This window comes from Electrophorus electricus, chromosome 16, assembly GCF_013358815.1.
Source record: "Electrophorus electricus isolate fEleEle1 chromosome 16, fEleEle1.pri, whole genome shotgun sequence".
NCBI classification, from domain to species: domain Eukaryota; kingdom Metazoa; phylum Chordata; class Actinopteri; order Gymnotiformes; family Gymnotidae; genus Electrophorus; species Electrophorus electricus.
In genome coordinates, this window is record NC_049550.1 from 12,837,560 (window position 1) to 12,857,892 (window position 20,333).

At 51.3% G+C, this 20,333-nt stretch overlaps 2 protein-coding genes across 2 annotated transcripts; both read right to left on the reverse strand.

Moving 5' to 3' along the window:
- Positions 1-221: 221 nt before the first annotated feature.
- Positions 222-9,716, reverse strand: tm9sf2 (transmembrane 9 superfamily member 2). Its single transcript, XM_027022315.2, has 17 exons — positions 9,403-9,716; positions 8,466-8,533; positions 7,811-7,904; positions 7,161-7,288; positions 6,940-7,069; positions 6,474-6,598; positions 5,794-5,905; positions 5,494-5,573; positions 5,263-5,371; positions 4,766-4,898; positions 4,312-4,431; positions 3,851-3,908; positions 3,480-3,639; positions 3,163-3,314; positions 2,867-2,978; positions 2,591-2,762; positions 222-1,393 (listed from the first exon to the last, which is right to left on the reverse strand). Exons 1-17 carry the CDS (start codon positions 9,556-9,558, stop codon positions 1,326-1,328), a joined length of 1,977 nt encoding a protein of 658 aa, XP_026878116.2. The 5' UTR covers positions 9,559-9,716; the 3' UTR covers positions 222-1,325.
- Positions 9,717-9,982: 266 nt separating this feature from the next.
- zc3h13 (zinc finger CCCH-type containing 13) lies at positions 9,983-20,313 on the reverse strand. The gene is given in 22 exon segments (XM_035534530.1): positions 9,983-10,505; positions 10,813-10,976; positions 11,301-11,501; positions 12,041-12,184; positions 12,568-13,107; positions 13,236-13,779; positions 13,781-14,481; positions 14,604-14,716; positions 14,842-15,322; positions 15,613-15,837; positions 15,916-16,326; positions 16,445-16,809; positions 16,902-17,036; positions 17,201-17,401; positions 17,919-18,103; positions 18,523-18,567; positions 18,701-18,825; positions 18,943-19,054; positions 19,146-19,260; positions 19,336-19,445; positions 19,564-19,719; positions 20,173-20,313. Coding segments are annotated over 21 exon segments (5,211 nt in total). The 5' UTR covers positions 19,711-19,719; positions 20,173-20,313; the 3' UTR covers positions 9,983-10,358.
- Between the last annotated feature and the right edge of the window lie 20 nt (positions 20,314-20,333).

A 20,333-nucleotide genomic window follows, 5' to 3' on the forward strand; every position in this document is an offset into this window, starting at 1 on the left:
CAGAAGCTGACACTACCCCAAAACACCCAGCGACTGTCCGACACGTCCACTGAACATATTGACCAAAATCACAGCATAACTCAATTCTCTTTGGTCCCAAACCTGAACCAAGTTCTTATGCTTGTTATTGCTATTACACAACACAGTAACTTATGGTTAGCTGTTCCAATGTTTTGGGAGACAAAGTATTTTTAAAAACACCATAAATAAAAAAAGTCCAGTTTTATTTTGGACAAGAAAATGCTTTTTATTTCCAACATTCATATTTTCTCCCTTGCAATCACATCGTTTCAAATCAGTGAGCAAAAAAATACTAGGCCATTGTAAATCAAAACATAACTTATGCATGTTTACAGTCTACTTATGTACATGCCCACCAAAACAACTAATCAAACAAAAAGCACACAAACAAATCTATCCACGTACTCTTACGTAGATGGATTTCTTACTCCCCCTGCTATGAGTACAAGTTAAGCCTACGGAAAACAGCCTAGATCTATATGTACAAAGCGCCTCAGAGTGCTGACCTAGAATCAGCTCTTGAACATATTATTAACTGTATTCAATAGGATACAAAAAGACAAAACCTGATTCTAGATCATATATTTAACACATACGGACCCAGGGACCTTCAAAAAAATACCTTCCGGCCTTCACCAAGTAGAGTTTTGCTAATAAAAAGAGGAACAAGCTAGTAGGAGCCAGTCCGCACCGAGTGCATCATGGTAGAGTTTTACAGTGCACCCCACTGACCCGACTCCATTCCAATATGATGAGGCACATACAAAGTGTGAAGGCATAAATGAAGGAACACAATGCAAAGTTAAAAACAGAACAAAAAAAGAACCCCCGTTGGTTAATAACATGCAAACATTACCATTTCCTCAAAAAAAAGTGTTTTTTGGACATTTTACATTTTTTCTGCATTGAAGGGTAGGGGGTTATTTACAAAACTCCATCATCGTAACTGTTCAACAACATATCGACTTCCTACTGTAGCTAACGCACCTCCACATTAGCTACAGTATATTTACAAATGTCAATTGGAAATTTTCATTTTGCAAATCATGAAGGAAAATGTGGTGACTGTCGGTCTGTCATGGCCCGAGTGGTGTTTTTAAGCAGGTGTGAACGAACACACAAAATCAAAACCTTTCTAAAAAATTTTTTTTACAGACTCACTCCATTGGAAGCTTAAGATTGTTAGGATTTATTCTGAGTGGTGAGATGGGCCAATAGGGCGTCTTCCACCGTGCTTTTGTCCCTCCCCCAAGGGTGTCTCATTGGTCAGAGGAGGGTAAAGTGTACACTGAGATTTGTACTAGTCAGTCCACCTTCACCACGCTGTAGATTTTCGTAACAAACCAGAAACAGGCAAAGAATCCAATTGTACCTGGGGGGGGGGGGGAAAGATTCACACATATGAGGTTTAAGCCTAATAAGACAGAATGTACATTGTGCATTGTGTATATAAACATAATATACATATATTGTACATACAATTGTTAATATTTTTGTACATATATAGAATATATATTTCTCTATGCACCCCTGTGTTCTTTTTCCTCAGTTTGGACAGAGCACTCTCAACCATTTCACTGCGAGTTATACTGTGTATGACCACGTATGTGACATAAACCGAACTTGAATGCAATTACTTTTCTACCAATATGGGCAGGCAAACTATTTCTGCCACACACGCTGCTCTCCCTTCCTCCTCCGACACTTCTCAAGGGAAGGAATGACAGACAAACACAGGGAGTCACAAACTTCTCTTCCAGTTCCTGCTCTCCATCAGTCCTCATTCTGATCGCAACAGTAGATGCACTCAGGAGGTCAGACCCACCCATTCGGGGCGACCATGTACATGCCCTTGTGCAACTGTGTGAGACACCGACTAGGGCAGCACTAGGGCTGGGCAATATTGCAAAAACATGACCACGATAACGTTAATTAACACAACAGTGCTGCCACTCTGAACATTACCCTGACAGCGACTGTAAAGGAGGACAGCATTTATTGCCGTTTTGGTTCAGCCTCACTACTGCTGCATCTTCAGACTGTAGACGCGGTCCCTGCAGTCTCTGGGATGGCACCTTATCAGGCGACAGGACAGACTTGTTGCGTGTCCCGTCTCGGCTTGCACCGACCAATGACATTCCGCAGACCGTCTTAATTCGTGCTTTGTCGCTTTTCAGATATTCCAACCACTCCCATGTAACATGTCATGGTACCTTTCTGTCAACCATTTCCTCAGCTTTGGAGGACACCAAGTTCACTTGCAGGTGAACTCATGTTTACATAAACGTTCTGGGATTTCTTCAGTACTGGAAGCTCAGCTGGCGCCCTGCGGCAAGAAACGGGCATGCTAACAGTGCCTGATCGGCCGTTGTCGTGTGTATTTCCGCTGTGCGAAGGGCTGTTACAGCCACCCTTATCAAGTGAAAACATCAAAAGCTAAACCCAGTTACACAAAATTTATCGCAATGCTGTTTTGAGATCGTCTTAAATCGCCCAGCGCTAGGGAGCTTTTAAGGGGGTTGAAGTAGGCCACATGCAGGGCAGATCTACACGCGGCGGTGACGTGTACCTGTGAAGAGGAAGAAGATGAGGGCCATGATCATGGTGTAGCCGAAGTAGAGGATAGTGCTGGCCAGGCCTGTGATCTGCAGCTTGGAGAAGAAGTAGTGCACAGCGTAGACCAGGAAGTACGCCGCCGTGAAACCGCTGGTGAGGAAGGAACGCCACTGCCAGTGGTAATCCTGGTGGAGCCCGCCACAACAACAACATCATCAGTATCTACTCCAATGAGGTCGTTACTGTGTCAACGGTGGCATAGTGTGTAAGCACAAACGCACACACACACCTCAGCACACAGGTGGAAGTAGCAGAGTAGGATGGTGGCCTCGGAGCAGGTGATCACCAAGATGATGAAGACGAGGAAGAGAAAGCCGAACATGTAGTACATCTGATGGGACCTGCATATGCAACACATGCATCATGAGCCATCATGAACTCTCTAACAGAACGAACCCCCCCACCCCCGAGTCAGTGACGGGAACAGCCTTAAGGAAAGCACAGAACCGTGAGTGAAGCTGGCATTATACTGTCCTGTCCTGCGCCACAAGTCACCTGATCCCCATGGTAACGGTCGGGACTCACCAGATGCTATTGAGTATGAAGAAGAGCTGGATGAAGATGCAGCCAAAAGGCAGGATCCCACCCATGACGATGCCGGGTAGGGGCTTGGTGTAGAAGGACTGGTCTGGTATCTGTCGAGGGATCTGATTGGTCCGCACGGGGTGCTCGATGCCCTTGGCCAATCCAAAAACAGATCAGAGCGTGGTTAGGGCTGCTGAGGGGTTGCCACGGACAACAGTGTGTGGCTAGCATCAAACAGTGGTTAGCAGTCTCTGTGTGTGTGTGTGTGTGTGTGTGTGTGTGTGTGTGTGTGTGTGTGTGTGTGTGTGTACACTCACAGGTTTCTTGAAGCCAAAGTAGGCCCCGATGAAGGTGAGGGGGACAGAGATACAGAACCATAGAGCCAAGATAGCCACCAGTGTGCCGAAGGGCATGGCTGCAGATGAACCCTCACCCCACAAGATCAGATTCATCAGGAAGAAATCAGCAAACACCACCCTGAGAGAGGAGGATAACAGTTACATACACATTGTTACAAATTGGAACCCTGTTGCAAACAAGTCTAACCCAACTATGAGACACACACACGCACGCACACAGGGTCGAAATACACATCTAATATTGTATTCTGCTTAATTGTACAGGTTTGCATTCTTTCCTGTACTTCTGTGATTCCCAGTAGAGTAGAGGGTACAGCGTTCCAACTTACCCGGGACAGAGAAAGGCTGTCAGGAGAACGTTGGTCTTCCACTTCTCCCCGCCAAAAGCTGTGTAGACAGAACCCAACGAAACAAAACACATACTTGCTTACATGTGAAATGCAAACATCAACCTACACACACACACAAAAGGCTATATGTGTGTATAGAAAGAATAAACACCAGTGTCAGTGTGTTGACGCATGACATGACGCATTAGTGTTGACACATTCCTACTCTAGTTTGTTGTCTTAATGAAGTAGACATATTAATGCAGACAGAAGAGAAGAGTAGGCGAGCAGGGAGTTCAGGCAGCAGCCCGCACGCTGTGCGAGTGGTTTTCAATGGACTGGCGTGTGTGTGTATAGGGGCCCCTCCTGACACTGATTAGGCCTGATGATCCAGAGATGGTCTAAACATCACCGAGAGGAGGGTTAGAGGTGAGGGGTCATGAGCACGGTGTTGTACTCACACTTATAGAAGCGGGCGGCGACGTAGCCGGCCGGGGTTCCCAGGAGCACCCACAGCACCACGGCACACGTCATCAGGGCACCGCGATTAGCCGGAGACAGGAAGCCCAGACACGCAAAAACTATCCGGGTGAGGAAGGGAAAAAAGGGTTAATAACCTGTGCAAACACAGTGGGAACATTAACCAGTTTATTCTGGACACGTGACTCACCATCATGTGCCAGCATCTCTGTTTAACAGACACTGTTTTATCAATATAAATCAAACTCAACTTCAGTTCCTCTTACGCCATAGTATTTAGTAAAGCACGCGCGCGCGTGTGTAATGGAACATAGCAGATCTTCAGGAAGTAGCTCAGCCCATACTTAAACAGAGTGCAGTACGGACCGGACCGGACGGGACAAGTGTGCATACCCCCCCAAGTGTGCATACTGCTGTGTGTGGGTCAGTACTCACAGAGGGTGACGAAGGTCATGATGAAGATCTGGGTTCCGGAGCCGAGGAAGACGGACAGGAGCATGCCTTTACGAGGCGGGCGGAACACATCACCGTGGACCAGCTTCCAACCAAACTCCTCCTGAGCGTCCTCCTGGAGGGGAGACACACACACACACACACGGCTGAGCAGGCTGACTGTGTAAGTAAGTGGAGTACAGGTGCTGGGCTCTAATAAATGGTGAATGTGTGTTCAGAACATGGACGTACACCGTCCCTCTACACCTGCCTGGGGTCTGCATAATGAGAGCAGGGCTCGGCTGTGTGTGTGTGTGTGTGAGAGGAACATGAAACTATATGCAATATATACACACACACACACACACACACGAGGCACTGGATAAGAGCGCGTTTTGAAGACATAACGTCCAGGAGAACACTGAGGACGACTACGGCCAGCACGGCCTCCCCGAGGGTCCCCGAGCAGCGCCCCCGCCGGAACAGGCAGAGTCTCTTACCACCGAGTCCATCTGGTTGTAGCGGGCGATGTCTTTGTGCAGGGTACGCAACATGATCATGGCCACCATACCAGACAGGAAGAGCACGATCACCAGAGAGTTCATGATACTGTGGTCCAACACACACACACACACACACACACACACACACAGTTACAAAGAAGGAAGGAATGAACACTGCGTATGTATATAAGGGCATTGCTTTACATCAAAGAGTGTGTGAACATTCACCTAAACCACTGAATGTTGGTGTGCGGCATAGACTCCAGAATATAATCCCAGCGAGAGGCCCATCTGATGGTTGGCTCCTCCTACAAGCATCAAACCAGTAAGACAACAGCAGTCAGCTATACGCTGACCTCACACAGAAAAGCCTAGTCTGAAACCTACAGGTTCAACACAAACAGCCAACAGAACACGTTCCACATCAGCCCCCCCCCCTTAACGAGTTCCTCGTGGACAAAGAAGCGTCATTTCTATTACGTGAGAACGAAAGAATAGAGAAATGGGGGAGAGAGTGAGCTCACTGACCTTAAAGTGTACAGAGTAGGTGTAGGGGATTGTGATCGGTCCAGTGCCCTTGTTGCTGAGGCTCATAGGAGGCCCTGTGCAGTCTGGGGTCTCGGGATTGGACTGCTTATAGCTGACACAAACACACACACTACCCGTCATATGTCCATTTCGCATGTAGGATCTACACGTCTCAGTCACTGAACACATGACGGATATGAAAGGTAAACGCGATGCTGTTCTAAAGCCCTTCACAGCGTGAACAGAACACAGCCCCGTGGCTCACCTCACTCAGTGGACGTGTGAAGAGTCACGCTAGAGCCCAGCTCAGCCCACACCTCCACCCCAAAGAACCCTCTCCACACACGTCATGTGCGTCCCAGAGTAAAACCGATTTGGTGAAAAGGGACTCGGGACACTGTGGTGTAGAGCTAAAATGTGACCGACTGTCCACATTTCTCTTCAGTGGTTTCTGCAGTACAGCTACATGGACCGTTCGGCTGTTCCACAAAGAACAGAAGCTAGCATCACACGTGGAGTGTTTAACCCCCCTGCCCCCCTGAACTATCCCTGTAAATGTGAACAGTAGCAGTGCTCATGCCTCGTGGCTAACACAGTGAGAGGGGTGCAAGATCCTCCAAGTCTAGCTGTAGTAAGCGTGCCACGGTGCGGTGCTTGCGACTGCCCCATGGTCACCCCACCTCTTGGGCTCCATCTTGGCGGCCACCAGCCTGGAGCCGCTGTTTTCGTTCTCCACGTTGTGGTAGAAGATTGTGATGTCCACGTGGTTGAAGATGTAGAAGGTGTCTTTGTCGTTAAAGTCAGACTGTACAAGGGAGAAGGGAAAAAAAAAAATGTACGAAGAAGCAGCTGTGATCACCACAGGACAAATCAGCGAAGCTAAAAGAAGAATATTTATAGTAAATAAGAAAAAAAAAATTATTATTCTTCATTATTATGACTAGACACTATACAGGCGATGGCTAGAAGCCAACACATAGGCTACAAACTGAGCAAAATGACCTTGCTAACAATTAGCAGCTGGGGAACGTTATCTAGAAACATCAGCGTTGCCCACGTGCAACCGAGACGCGCGTGCTCCTCTCTGAACCCGTTCCACCCAAAGCTGAGGAGTAACAGAGCGAGCCAAAGGCCGCCAGCACTCACGTTGACGACGCAGGCGTCTTTTGCGCGGCCGGTGTCCGTGACGTAGCATCCTATGGGGAAGCCAGGGTTGCAAAACTTCTGGTTGTCCTCCACGTCGTAACACCAGGTCACAGGCATGTTGTCCACAATCCTGCAGTCCGCAGAGAGGCAGGGTCAACAGGGGGTGCTGGGGGGTGGGGGGGTAGGAGAGGGAGATGACGTAGGCAGAGGTGGAAGCTCACCAGTGGTGCTGGTAGTTCAGGAGCATGCCCTTCTTCAGGAAGTCCACACTGGTCTTGTCCTCTGCCTTATTGGTGTCATAGTTTTTGGTGCACACATGTTTACACTCCTCTTTCTTCTTAAAGGAGAACTGCAACAGAGGAACAACATAAACAAACAGTGGGGGGGGGGGGGATGATGCATTTAAAATGTTTTGTATCTAGGCTCACTTAAAATGTGGTTTTCATTTACAGACACTAACGACAAAAAGCTGCATTAATTTAAGGCGGCCCAGAGCAGCAAAGCTAAGTGGTTTTGAAAACTGAAGATACACGGATATTTCACGCTGCATCACTGGATCTTTCAAACAGACCGAATGAATCAAAAGACTCCTTTTAAAATGATTTAAAAGTAAATTTCCAGGGCGTTTAGGCTAACGTCAGTGCCAGTACATTCACTTGCAACGCTGAGATATTTGGGACCATTTTTCATGCAAATCTGACTCACTGTACAATCAAGTCAACTTTGTTTTTTATAAGTAAACGAGTTGCACTGTTTTAAGTAGACACTAAATCCCTCTGATGGCAACACAAAAACCAAATGCAATGAAAAGGGCCAAGGAGCATGTGCGTTGCTGCGTGGATGACAGTTGGGCAGCGGTTCTGTGAGGTACCTTATAAGGAGATTGCTCAATCCTCTCTCCAAAAAGAACCTGGCCCAAGTTTTCCGAAGGTCGCTTCAACTTATCATCAGTGCAGAAGTCGAACCTGGTTGCAGAAGAAAACGTTCCAAAGAAGAACCCGCAAAAAGCACAACATTTACAACTGTGTAGGCTGACGATGTAGCTCGTTAGCAATACGCAAGCCTTGTTTCAGTGAACACAAGAAATCAAGAATGCCCATTTTAATGTAGGTCACTCATAACAGCAGTTGTAGCAGCTGCAGACTTAAGGTGAGAACACATGTAGAGCAGATCAAATTAACTTTATAGTTTTGTTCTTATTGACATTTGACACACTGGCAAACAAGAATGTGTTGCATAATCTGTGCTACACAAGGAGCAACTATTCTTAGTGGAATAGAAAATCGGACACGACTTGGCAGTCTTTCTGGATTCTCTGGCAAAACTTGCTTAACTTCTATAGGTATGAACGGGTAAAAGCACGGTCTACATGCAAATCCAACAAGCCAAGCATCCTTTGTGACTAAGTCATGTACTCGAATACCACGTACAAGTAACAGTCATTACAGTTTAGAAGCAGTCTGAAAGGTCTGAGCAGGTAAGGACATAAAATCAACAACGAAAAACCATTTTAAAAGTATACTCACGCAGTGTATTCATAGGGCAAAACCGATTCCACTGAATCCAACCTGTTTACAAACAGCTCGATTTTGTCCTGTGAACAAGAAAATTGTTAGTTTTTTAAGTTATACTGCATTTTCTAAGTACGCAAAGACCTTGACTGCACGACAGTAATAAGATTATGAACGTAATGACGCAATAAGAACTGATGAGCTGTTACGAGTTGAGTCTTTAGGTCATCAGAAAGGAGCCTTGGGTTTGAAAAGACGACCACCACAAAGAATTCCGAGTGTAAGGTGTGTTAAAAAGTCTTTATAAATGTATAACGGGTTAGAACATGAAAGGGACCATCATCACTAACTTCCGAGAGAAGTCGAGAAAGTAGACACTTGCGCCCACTCCCGTGACATATAGGTTAACTAACTAGGAGTCTATGGAAAAAAGACTAGTAACCAAATAAGCAACCAGACATCTGAAACTTTTATTTGGTTTATATTTCAAGTCTGAGACGGGGGCGTAAAACGTTCCCAGGGCTTAACAGCCGACTTCATCGGATCACGGTCGGTAAGCGACGATTTATCGGAAAATAAACACTACGCTCTCCCGTCAAACACACTAGACAAGCAGCCTATTTCCCAGTAACCAAGCCGGTAAGCCGGTCAGCTTCATTTAAGCTAATGACAAGCAACGTGCAAGGGAAGCAAACGCACATACTAAAGGCAGTTAAAATAGAGACACACACACAGTTACACAGTTAAAATAGACACACACACACAGTTACAGTTACCAGACAGGTCTGGTCCCACGACCTCGCAGGCCTCCAGCAGCCACTACGGATCAACGGTCGTTAGCCGGCGGCTAACGAAAGAGAAAGCCAACGCTAGCGAGCGCCTCAACGAAACGATACAGCGGAAAACGGCTTCACTCACGCCGACACGGCGGGCCCCGCGCTGGGGTAGTTACCTGACACTCTGCCCCCGGCTCTCGGTCCCCCGGCGTCGCCTCACAGAAGCTGACGGGCGCCAGACCCGGAAGGTAGAAACTTCCAGCTTCCCGCAGCAGCGCTCCACAGATGAAAAGGGAAACGGCGACGAAACGGAGCTGGAGAAAGACAAACATGGTACCTCATACGACGTCCTGACGCCTAATCTAAAAGTATCTACATGCGAAAGCGGCGCCGATATGAGGAGTCGCTCATTTATATCCAACGAGGGGTTAGCAGAGCTGCGGCCTGCCTGCGTAAGCGCTTTACTCCCCGACACGTCATCCACCAAACGGCATTGTGGGAACGAAGAGGACTTTTGCTTAAACTCGTGGATGTATCGTTTTAAAGGGGAATAGATTTGAGTTCATGTTTGACTTGCTGATCTTAATATACTGTGTACACACACACGCCCCTTTCAATCTATTATTTAGTTTGATACCGAATATTGTTACTTACACTGATGAAATTCCCCTCAAACATTAGTCAAGTAAAATAAATAATAAAATACATAGACTCGACAACTCTAATGAGAGCAGAAAAACAAACAAAAGACAGACAGCTTGAAGCACACATTTTAATGTACATCTCTAACAGGCAATTCATAGTACATCAATTAAACAAAGCAACTTCGGTATAAACTCAACAACAAACAAGATTATATGGACAGCCTAAAATGTTAAATGTTCTCTAAAACATTTAAACTTCAAATTAAAGCACCCAGCCTTCTCTGCGCCACACACTCAGAACACAAAGTTCACCGGCCAGCATGAGTCGGACAGTGTCTTCATAGGCTAGCATTCCTCCAGTCTCTATGGTGCTGTCCTCCCCAAGTCTCATGGACACGATCCTCCATTATCACCGACTTACAGTTTCAGTGTTTTAGAACCGTGGCCGCGTCTGATCCTAGGTCAGTTTTCGCACGCTTGGCGTTGCCTCAGGAGACGCACACCTCGGCTGCCGCAGATGCAGGGTCAGCCTTCTCCTGACCAGTGGCCATTTTCTTTTTAAAGAGACGCAAGGTGAGCTGCAGCAACTCTTGGTCCACCACCGGCGCACTGGTGTATATCTGCTTAGTTGTCCCCTACATCACGCAACAGTGCAGCACTCGGTCCACACACACACACACACACACACACACACACACACACACACACACACACACACACACACACACACACACACACACACACACACACACACACACACACACACACACACACACACACACACCTTTGAGGACCAAGGATTCCAAGGAGTAAGTGTAGTGTACCTAACATGCACTAGCTGCTTACTGAATTCTTCTTCATACACGCACACACAACCAGTGCGGTTGTCACTTCTCACTGTATAGTGCTGCTGGTGTAGTGAGACTACCACCCCTCCATTACCTTGTCGTTTTTCAGCAGCTGTCTGCGGATGGCGAGGTCTCGGCGGGCACACAGCGCCTTGCAGCACGGGCCCAGACTACGGAGCAGGTTCGCCCTCTCTGCCTTCCTGTTCAGCGCTGCCATGTTCAGCGCCCCCAGGTCGTGCTCGAACAGTTTCTCAGCATCTGAGGAACACGGGCAGCAACAGGGCTACTCTACAGCAATTCTGTTGTGTGCTACGATCCAAACGCACCGGTAATTGTGTTATTGGTAAGAATACAGAGAGGCCTTGTACTATCGGCCGTCTGCAACCTTATCTTTGCGCTCACGCAGTGCCGAGCAGCTACCGGCAGGTCACAGCTTTGAATACGACAGTACTGTTTCTAGCTCGGAGTTCCTGAAGCACTGTCTCTTTTAGACGACAGAGGGCCATTTCGGGGCCTACGTGACACCGAATAATTAAAATGTCGACCCTTGACCTTCAGAGTCTTTTGCATCACATCGCTCACCTTTCGCGTCCTCCAGCTCTTTGGCGCAGGCGTCCTTCACGCGCGTGAGGAGGCGAGGTCCCGCCAGCCGACGGGACACGCCCACCCGGAGTAGCATGGCGCCGGGCGTGAACCTGAGGAGCGCCGCCCCCGGGGCCCGCGGCTCCTGCTTCTGCTTGGGCATCAGACTGGACCAGTCCACATCGATCACGTCCAGGGGCCCTGCGGCGCATTCAAACCATTTCTCGGTCTGCCATTACGTGGTGGCAGAGTGGTGCGTTTGTGTGGAGAAAGGAGTATGACCATCTCGACTGTTTTGTGGTGTAGTGGCACGGTGAAACTGACACCAGTTGGTCATGGAGACGTATGGAGTAAAAATCTTTTCAGGTCAAGTAATAAATCTGGTAGCATTTTGTTTTCCTTTTCTTATTACTGTGAATTAATATTTCTCAAGTTAGCAAAGGTTTATGGAAGATGGTCCACTGTACAGACAGGTCCCCAGATCAGTCTATGTACATATGACTCAAATTGTGGATCAATTATCTTTTGCTAGATATAGTTATACTTAAAAACCTACAATCTTTATGTTCCCTCACCCCTGGATTAACAGTTTCTCAAGGATTGTGGGAAAGGATTGTAGGCTAAAGTAACCGACTCATTGGGCCCCATTCAAGAAATCATAGAAACACTAAGAGTTGAGGACGCATGTTAAATTCACCAGTTTGAGAAGGTCTATGAGTGGTCCAGTAAAACTCACGTACCGGGGACCCGCTCCTCCTCCTGCTGCTCCTCTCTCTTCTGACTGTCGGCCAGAATCTCGTCCAGCTCGTCGTCACTGATTGGCTCATACTCCTCGCCGCCCGACGCCACAGACTGGGCATCTTCACCCTTCCCATCATCCTCATCTGATGCAGCAGACAAAACATGCACAGACGCACTTCATATAAGTGACCTTGAACTGGTAACCTCATTTCCTTTTATGTAGATTTATGCTAGATTTAAACTTGGATATATGAACTTTCTTAAACTTCTCTGTAATTACTTCATTTCATTACTGTTTATACATAAGCTTTTTACATAAATTAACATTTAAATGAAAATGGAAACTAAATTAAAAAGAGACACCAATTAAAAGACATGAGAGTTGTGTACGGAGTCAAGATGAGACAAATTAAGCTAAATTATGACCGATTTAGAAATTCAAGATTTTTTTTCCTCCCCTCTTTCACTGCACTGGTTTTTTTTGGAGCACTGCGTTTCACCCCACAACGTGCAGCACTTCTCTCACCATCGAGGACATCCAACTTCTCTGGCTCGCCGGGCTCGGCCTGCGTGTGGGGCTCGTCTGTGCTGCTTGGTTTGTCCGGGTCCATGAGGGTTTCTCGGGGCAGCAGCGGTTCATAGTCCGCCCGCTCCATCCTCATCTCCGCTCTGTTCTTGGGCTCCCCTAGTGGCAGGAGGTCAAACGGCAGCATGCGCTCGCGCTCCCCCCGGTCCCGTTCCCTCTCCCCGCGGTCTCGCTCCAGGCGGTCGTGCGAGAGCAGCCCCTCGGGTAGCAGCCGTTCCCTCTCGCGCAGGTCCCGCTCTCTGATTGGCTCTCGGTTGGCGCGAAGGAGGGGCTCACGGCCCCGCCCGACCCACTCGCGCGGCTCCGGCTCCCAGTCGCGCTGCGGCGGCGGCAGCTGGCTCTGCGGTTGCCGGTGGTCCTTCCTGTCGCGCTCGAACTGGTCGCGCTCGCGGCTGTCGTAGGAGCCGGCACGGGAGCGGCCCTGCCGCTCAGACTCCGGAGAGCTGCGCCGTGAGCTGTGACTGCGAGAATCCTGCCGGTCTGCACCGTGACAAAACCAAAACTGTGTCAGTCCGTAGAGCTTTAAAACTGTACAGATTTACAGTTAAACAGACAAAACGACCAAAGAAAAAAAGAAGGAAAAAAGGCTCAAGTTGTGCTCCTCTCACCAGAGGAGTTGCTGCGACTCGGCTCTCCCCTCCTCAGCTGGTCCATCCTCGACTTCCTCTCACCTCCCATCATCTCGTTAGCTGCCACGGCGGCCGCCCTCTCCCTGTCGCGGGAGTTGCCCCCCTGCATGCGTCCACGCCGCGAGCGCACCCCCTGCTGCCCATCGTCGGCGCGGTGCACCGAATCGTTGGAGGGCGAGCGCATCCTGCGGGGCGGGGCCTGTGCCGCCACCACCCGGCTCTGGTTGCCGGGCAGGATGCCGCCGCGCTGCAGCTGGTGGGCGTCGGCCTGTGGGGGCTTCCGCAGCATGTGCTGGGGCAGGAGGGGCTGCAGCGGCAGCGTCTGCATCAGCATGGGCGGGTCCGGCAGCAGCGGCGCGATGGGCGGGTTCCGGCCCCGCAGGCTCCGTCGGGGCGAGGCAGGAAGCAGGCGCTCCGGGGGCCGCTCGGCCAGGAGCGGCGCGGACGGAGCCATGCCTGCGCCGCCGCCGCGCTCCGGAACGTCCTCGTCGGACCAGTCGCTGAAGTTGCCGTCCATCTTGAGGATCTGCGGCGGGGGGGGCGTGGCCAGCAGCCGCCAGCGCCCGCTGGGAGGGCAGGTCCTCCTTGTTGATCGGCGGGGGCGTGCGCGGGCCGCGGCGCCTCTTGCTGACGGGGTGCGGCGCGATGGCCTGCTCGTCCTCCGACCCGTCCGACTCGGCGCCGCGCGAGCGCTTGCGCTTGCGGTCCAGCCCTTTCTTCTTGCCCATCTTGCGGGGGGAGAGGAGGGGGCGCAGCGGCTCGCAGGCAGGGGCGGCGGAGGACGGCAGAGGTTCGGGGTTAAAGCGGTCCGCAGCTGCGCCGCTGGCCTCCTCGTCCTTGCGGTTCTTCTTCTGGCTCTTCTTTTGGGACTTGGTCTTCTTCTTGCCCTCCTCGTGCACGGCCGAGGCAGAGTCCCGGCCCTCGGGCACGGCGGTGCAGACGGCGGGGGGCGGCGTGCCGGAATCCCTCTGCTCTTTGCCCCTCCGCAACTCCAAAGCCCCTGGACTCTCCGCGACTTGCTCGCCTCGGCGCTCCGCCCCTCGGCCCGCGCCTCGCTCGCCGCGAGGCTCCACCTCCTCGTGCCGGCCACCTCGCACATCCTTCTTGTCGGCGCGGCGCTCGTCCTCTCTCCAGCGGGCAGGCTTCTCCTCTGTGGTCAAGCGCGGAGGGGAGCGGCTGGGGTCCTGAGGGCGGACCACCTGACTCAGGAGGCGGTGTTTATCACCTGCGCAAAAAGAAGGGAAAGAAAAAAAAAAAAATGTTGTGGTATTACATTGAGTCAGGAGGGTCGTGAGAATGTGTTCGTCTCCAACCCAAACTACAGCTAAGATGCTAAAGCTAAGCCACCTTTCTCCTCGGTGCTGTTGTAGCCGTCGCTGTCTGCAGGGCTGGCCTCCCGTGCCTTCTTAGGAGACGGACGAGGACTGGGGCTGCTCTCCACGCGATGCCTCTTGCGTCCGCTGACGGAGAAAATGCAGGGCGTTACCATGACGAGCGTCTACGTCGTCGCTTAACGGAAGCAGGACCTAGCGTCCCGCTTCGCGAATCGTGCCAAAGAAACGGAGCTTGCCGAGAAGACACTCGCCTGTTCTTTCTCTCGTCGCGAGCGTCCCGGCCCAAGCGCTCATCTCGCGGCTCCTCCCTCTTCTCCCTGCGCTCCTCTCTGCCCTTCTCCCTCTCCTCCCATTCCCGCTGCCTCTCCCTCTCCCGCTGCTCCCTTTCTCGTTCCCTTTCCTTCCTCTCGCGCTCGCGCTCTTCCCGCTCCCGCTCGCGCTCTTCCCGCTCCCGCTCGCGCTCCCTCTCTCGTTCTTCTCGCTCTCGTTCTCGCTCCCTCTCCCGCTCCCGCTCCTCCCTCTCTCGCTCCCTCTCCCTGGCGCGCTCCCGCTCCCTCTCTGCCTCCCTCTCCCTCTCCTTTTCTCGCTCCCTCTCCCTCTCCCGGTCGCGCTCGCGACCGCGGTCGTCTCGTCTGTCCTCCCCCCGGTCGCTCCTTCGCTCGTCTCGCCGCTCGTCGCGGTCGGTTTCCTCGCTGCGGCTCTGGTGGCGGCCAGGTGAGGGCGCTCTCTGATCTGCTAAACACAGACAGGTTTTCTTTTTCTGCACTGCACCCAAAACTAAATAAAAACCATTATTAGCACAAATACTGCTGCATTATGGGCTGTAAGGTGGCTATTAATCAACAACTACACATTATTTAATCACATTTCGCGCTTTATTGCAGCCGCAGGGCTGTAGTTGTTACGAGGTCGTCAAACAACGTTTCCAGACTACCGGGACGTTTGAGCCAGAGGTTGTGCTCGTCCCACGTCTCTGGAAACCTCGTGTACTTCAAAATGCCCCATGTGAAGTAGTCCCGAACCTCTGTCCCTGTTGTCACGGCGATCTCTCTCCACGTGACTTCCGCGGCGGTCGTAGGACGAGTCCCTGGCCTGCTCGCCGCGCTGCCTGTCATTATCGTAGCGATCGCGCTCCACCGCCCTCTCTGAGCTCCTCTCTCTCAGCGCAGTGCTGCGGGACTCCCAGCTGTCGTGGCCGCCACTACTGCCGCTCTCACCCTGTGAGGCGCGGGACCCGCGGGACGAACCTGGACAGCAGACGAGAGCGTGTGTGTCTCTCTGTCTCTCTCTCTCTCTCGCTGTGTGTGTAAGTTCAGATTATTCACCTTTGTCTACCGCGTCCGACACGCGGCCCCTCCCCCTGCCGGTCCTCTCGGCCCGCGAGTCGTTCCTGCTGTCCGCGCGGCCCTCCTCTCTCCCGTGGCCCCTCGCGTAACTCCTCTCTTCCTGCACGGACGCGTCCTCTTTCCTGTGGGCATCGCTCCGGTCCCTCTCTCTCTCGCGCTCCCGGTCCCGCTGTTCCAGGGAGTCCCGTCCAGAACGGTCCCTAGACTCTGCTGCGCGGGCATCCCGCAGGTCCTTGGCGTCGCCGCGGTGTTGCCGGTCGTCGCGGGCGTCTCGGCGGTCGCGGTCTGCGCGCCGGTCCCGGCTCTCGCGATCGTCCCGCATGGAGCCCTGATCGGCATCGTAGCCACGATCGTCACGTCCTCCCTCTTTCTCACGCTTGCCGCGGCTCTCTGGATCCAGGAGAGAGAACCACGTCGTCGTCACCACACACACACACACACAAACACACACACAAACACACACACAAACACACACACAAACACACACACAAACACACACACCTCCTACCGTCTCTGCGCTCGTGACGTCTGTCTTGGGTGGGGCTCCTCTCCCGCTCGCTCCTCCCCCTCTCTCGGCCCTGCGAGTGGTGGCGGGAGGCGGGGCTCGATCGCCCGCGGACGGGCGACGCCTCCCTGTGTGGGGTGGGGGGTGAGCGCGATCGGGAACGGCGTGAGGCTTGGGAGGCCAGAGGTGAGGAAGAAGAGGGAGGAAGGTGGTCACGCTGGAAGGACGGGGAGGGGGAGCCGCGGCGGCGGCGGGGTGGGGGGGAAGGCGAGTGGCGTTGGTGGGAGGAGCCAGAATGGGAGGAGGGAGAGTGGTGGGGGCGGGACACTGGGGAGGGGCTACGGTGATGACGAAGTGGGGTACGGGACCTGGGAGAGGACAAAAAAGAAAAAAGGAAAAGCAAGTTAGTAAAAACAGGTGGTGAATGAGCAGACAGGTCAAGTAGGGGATGAGCGCTCACCTCTGGGGTGAGCCCTGTTTCTGGGCGCCTGGTTTAGGGGACGAGGACTTCCTCCGTGCTGGCGGCGACACACTGGCAGACCGTTCTTCTGACGTCACCGACCGCTTGGCTTTGTGGGAACTGTCAGAACGGTCCCTGCAGTGCCGGACAGGTCAAAAACACCAGTGTTTCAACTGTGGCCCTTATAGCGGTTATGGAAATAAAAAGTCTACCTCCCATTATTCAAATGAACGTCGGTGTAACGAAGGCTTCTACTCCCAGGCCACGTAGCCAGGCCTTTCCTCGGAGAGCCAGCGCACCTGCGTTTCTCCTTCTTCTCCTTGTGCTTCTCCACATCTCTGCCCCTCTCCTTGCCCTCCCGCACCTTGTCCTCACTCTTCTCCTTGTTCTTGTGCTTGCCCTTGTGCTTCTTGCCCCCCACGGGCAGGTCCAGGGGCACGGGGGGTGGCGGGCTGGGAGTGCGGGGCCCCTTCTTCTTGCTGTGGCTGCTCTTGGACGACCTGGGAGGAGTTCGGGGCGTCATTCGGGGTTCTTCATAACATTGCTGGATAATTAGGACGATTAGTGTGTCCCTTCTCTGGCCTGGTCCAACGGTTGTGGCTTGCTTTAGCACACCAGTCAAACCGCTCACAAGTGGCTTAACAGTGGTGCGTTAGTGCATTCTCAGTGGAGTGTTAAGCCAGGACTGGGGGAAACAGTAACAGGTTACCTCCCAGCAGAAGAACATGGGTGTTGTGGGATTTTTATTTTTGGTGGATAACAACAAAGTCTAATGGTGACCCCCTTTACGACCAATTTATATTTTCCTCAGGAATATCGCCACTAACGCAAACATGTTTCCAGCGCAATCGCTTAAAAATACACACATCAAATCTAGTTTTGCACAAACATCATTTGACCAGGCTTCGTTCCCATCAAACCAACACTACTGATCTAGAACCCGAGCCTGCCCTTTCTATCCTAATCTTGCTCTCACATGCCAGAGTGACAGCTGACCCTGAACCAGCCCTCCTTCACCTGCTATCTGCCTCCTCGGGCCGGCCCTGCTCTACCACAGGGGACGACAGGACTGAGGAAGAGGAGGACGATTTCTTCTCCTTCTTGCCGGAGCCGACACCTTTCCCGGCACCTTTGCGTTTGGGCGAGGCACCCGACTTGCGGGACGAGGGCGAGCCCTTGGAGCTGGAGCGTTCGGGGGACCCCTAAAAACAAAGACGCACTACTAAACAAAAGCACATACAACTACAAAAATTAATACCTATAAACATCTACAGTACAAAGAATCACCACAGTAAAATGACTCTCTACTTAACACTCACTATGTAGCATACAACACTATAGCATCGTGTCCATTGATGTAATTTAAGCGCAAGACACGTAATGGCCTACAGTGACACTATTTATTTTTTAGTTTACTGTACTGAACTTCCTCTGTGTCCAGGAAAGAATATCAAAGAAATGAACCTTTCATGTTTGATTTTACAAGGTCTGTGCCCTGAAACTGTTACATCCTTCAGTCATACTAAGATTCAGTGACTCATTTACATTCAATCCAGTGTAGTCCAGCCTAACAAAAACATTGAGGGATTACAAGGGATGGATGCTGCATGAACACACATACTCGATCTTTGGAAGTGCTGCTGGTTCGGGTCTTGGCCAGCGATTCCTGTTCCAAGAATAAGCAGTGTTAGTCACAATTTACTGAACCAACATGCTAATCTGGATTAAACAGCACATTCGTTTGTATACGGGTAGAGTTAGGGTTAGGGAGGTCAGACTTCAGCAGCCAGGTGTTCTACCTCTTTCTTGATGATGTCTTCTCGTTTCTCCATGTTCTCCTGCTCGAGCTTCATCAGCTCATGCTGGATCTTCTGCCTCTTCATCTCCAGGGATAACTCGTAGTCGTAGTCACCGTTATCAGAGTCTGGAAGAGAGGAGAGGATGAGCGCAGGTTACGTGGTTGGTTGGTTGGTGGTTGATGGTGGGCGGTGGAGTGGTTGGTTGGTGGTTGATGGTGATTGGTGCAGTCGAGGTACTACACCTTCACGAGTGGGCTCCCACTCTACTGGGTCGTCTTCGCTGGCTGGCGTTCGCTCTTTCGTGATCTTTATGTCCTCTTTCTCTCTGTGTCTGCCTCGGGATGAATCTCTCTGCTACACACACAAACACACTTTAGGAGCTGTGCAAATAAAAAACAACAATAATACAACAATAACAAAAATAATCAATTCCAAGTGTCCTCACTCTGGCTGCAGGTGAAGTCGGTTCGTCTGGCTCTCTTTTCTGAGTGTCTGCATCTACATCCTGTCTCTTATTCTTCATCCTCTCCCGGAGATCCCCAGTGGGCCTCTCCGCTGACCTACACACACAAGCCCAACTCAATACTCTGCGCAAACGCCACAGTTAAGGCAGCACTTATCAAAAGCAGCCTCACCTGCTGAACGTTCCGGAAAAACCTTTGCCTCTTGACGGAGTTCCATGTGTGTAGCGACAAGTGTTGCCGTAACTGCAATTTCCTGTCTTTAACCAATTTCTACAGTGGGTCTGACGGAAGTAAAACAAACCCGAGTTCATTTGGCGCCGTGGCCACCGCAGTTCAACATCCAAACAAGGCACGAAGCTGAGCTGCGTTTTGTCGGTGCTAATGTGCGGCGCGGCCCACCTCGGTAACATTACTCCCCGTGCTGGGTCCGAGCCTCTCAAACACGCTGGGCCTGCGGGATGGGGTGGTCGTGCCGCCGCTGCTGCTGCTGCTGTCGGATATGGTCTTCGAATTCTCCACTGTTACCTTCCGCCTGATCTTGGACATTCTGCAGGGCTTTAAATAAACACTCCACACGTGACTTATTAACGGGACAATTAGCGTTAGTTAATACAATTTTAGACACGCTGGTTCATTCCGCACGTCAGCACACGTCAAAAAAACAAACACCGACACCAGCCGCTGCGTTTACTGGGAGCTTTCAGACAACCGTGGCTGACCTGTAAACAAGCGGCAGCGGGCATGGAGCTAGCTAGCTGGCTGGCTAAATTAAGGGCAGTATATTTAATCGCCTTCTTTTCGCCGCTTTGTGATAAACGTGATGTCCCTAACATCTTTTCCAAGATATCACACTGCTGCACTAACTGGGCCCACTGGTTCACTAACTGACCACCCGTTAGCCTGCTAAGTTAGCCGTTAGCTCGGGAACTGCGGCCTAGCGTTGGCTAGCGAGAGCTGCTGAACGACCTAACGCAAGTTAATCACTAAACCACAAAAAATGTCTCTCACCCAAAATTCTATTTAAGCACCGTGTCCAGTTTCATAGACTTGCAGGTGTGATTTTCGTATTTACAAGCGATAATTTAGCGGCTCATTAAACGGCGCTCCCCAAGCCGCCTTCATGATGCTAGCGAGACTGGAAAAGCTGCAACTCCCCAGTTAGCGCGAAG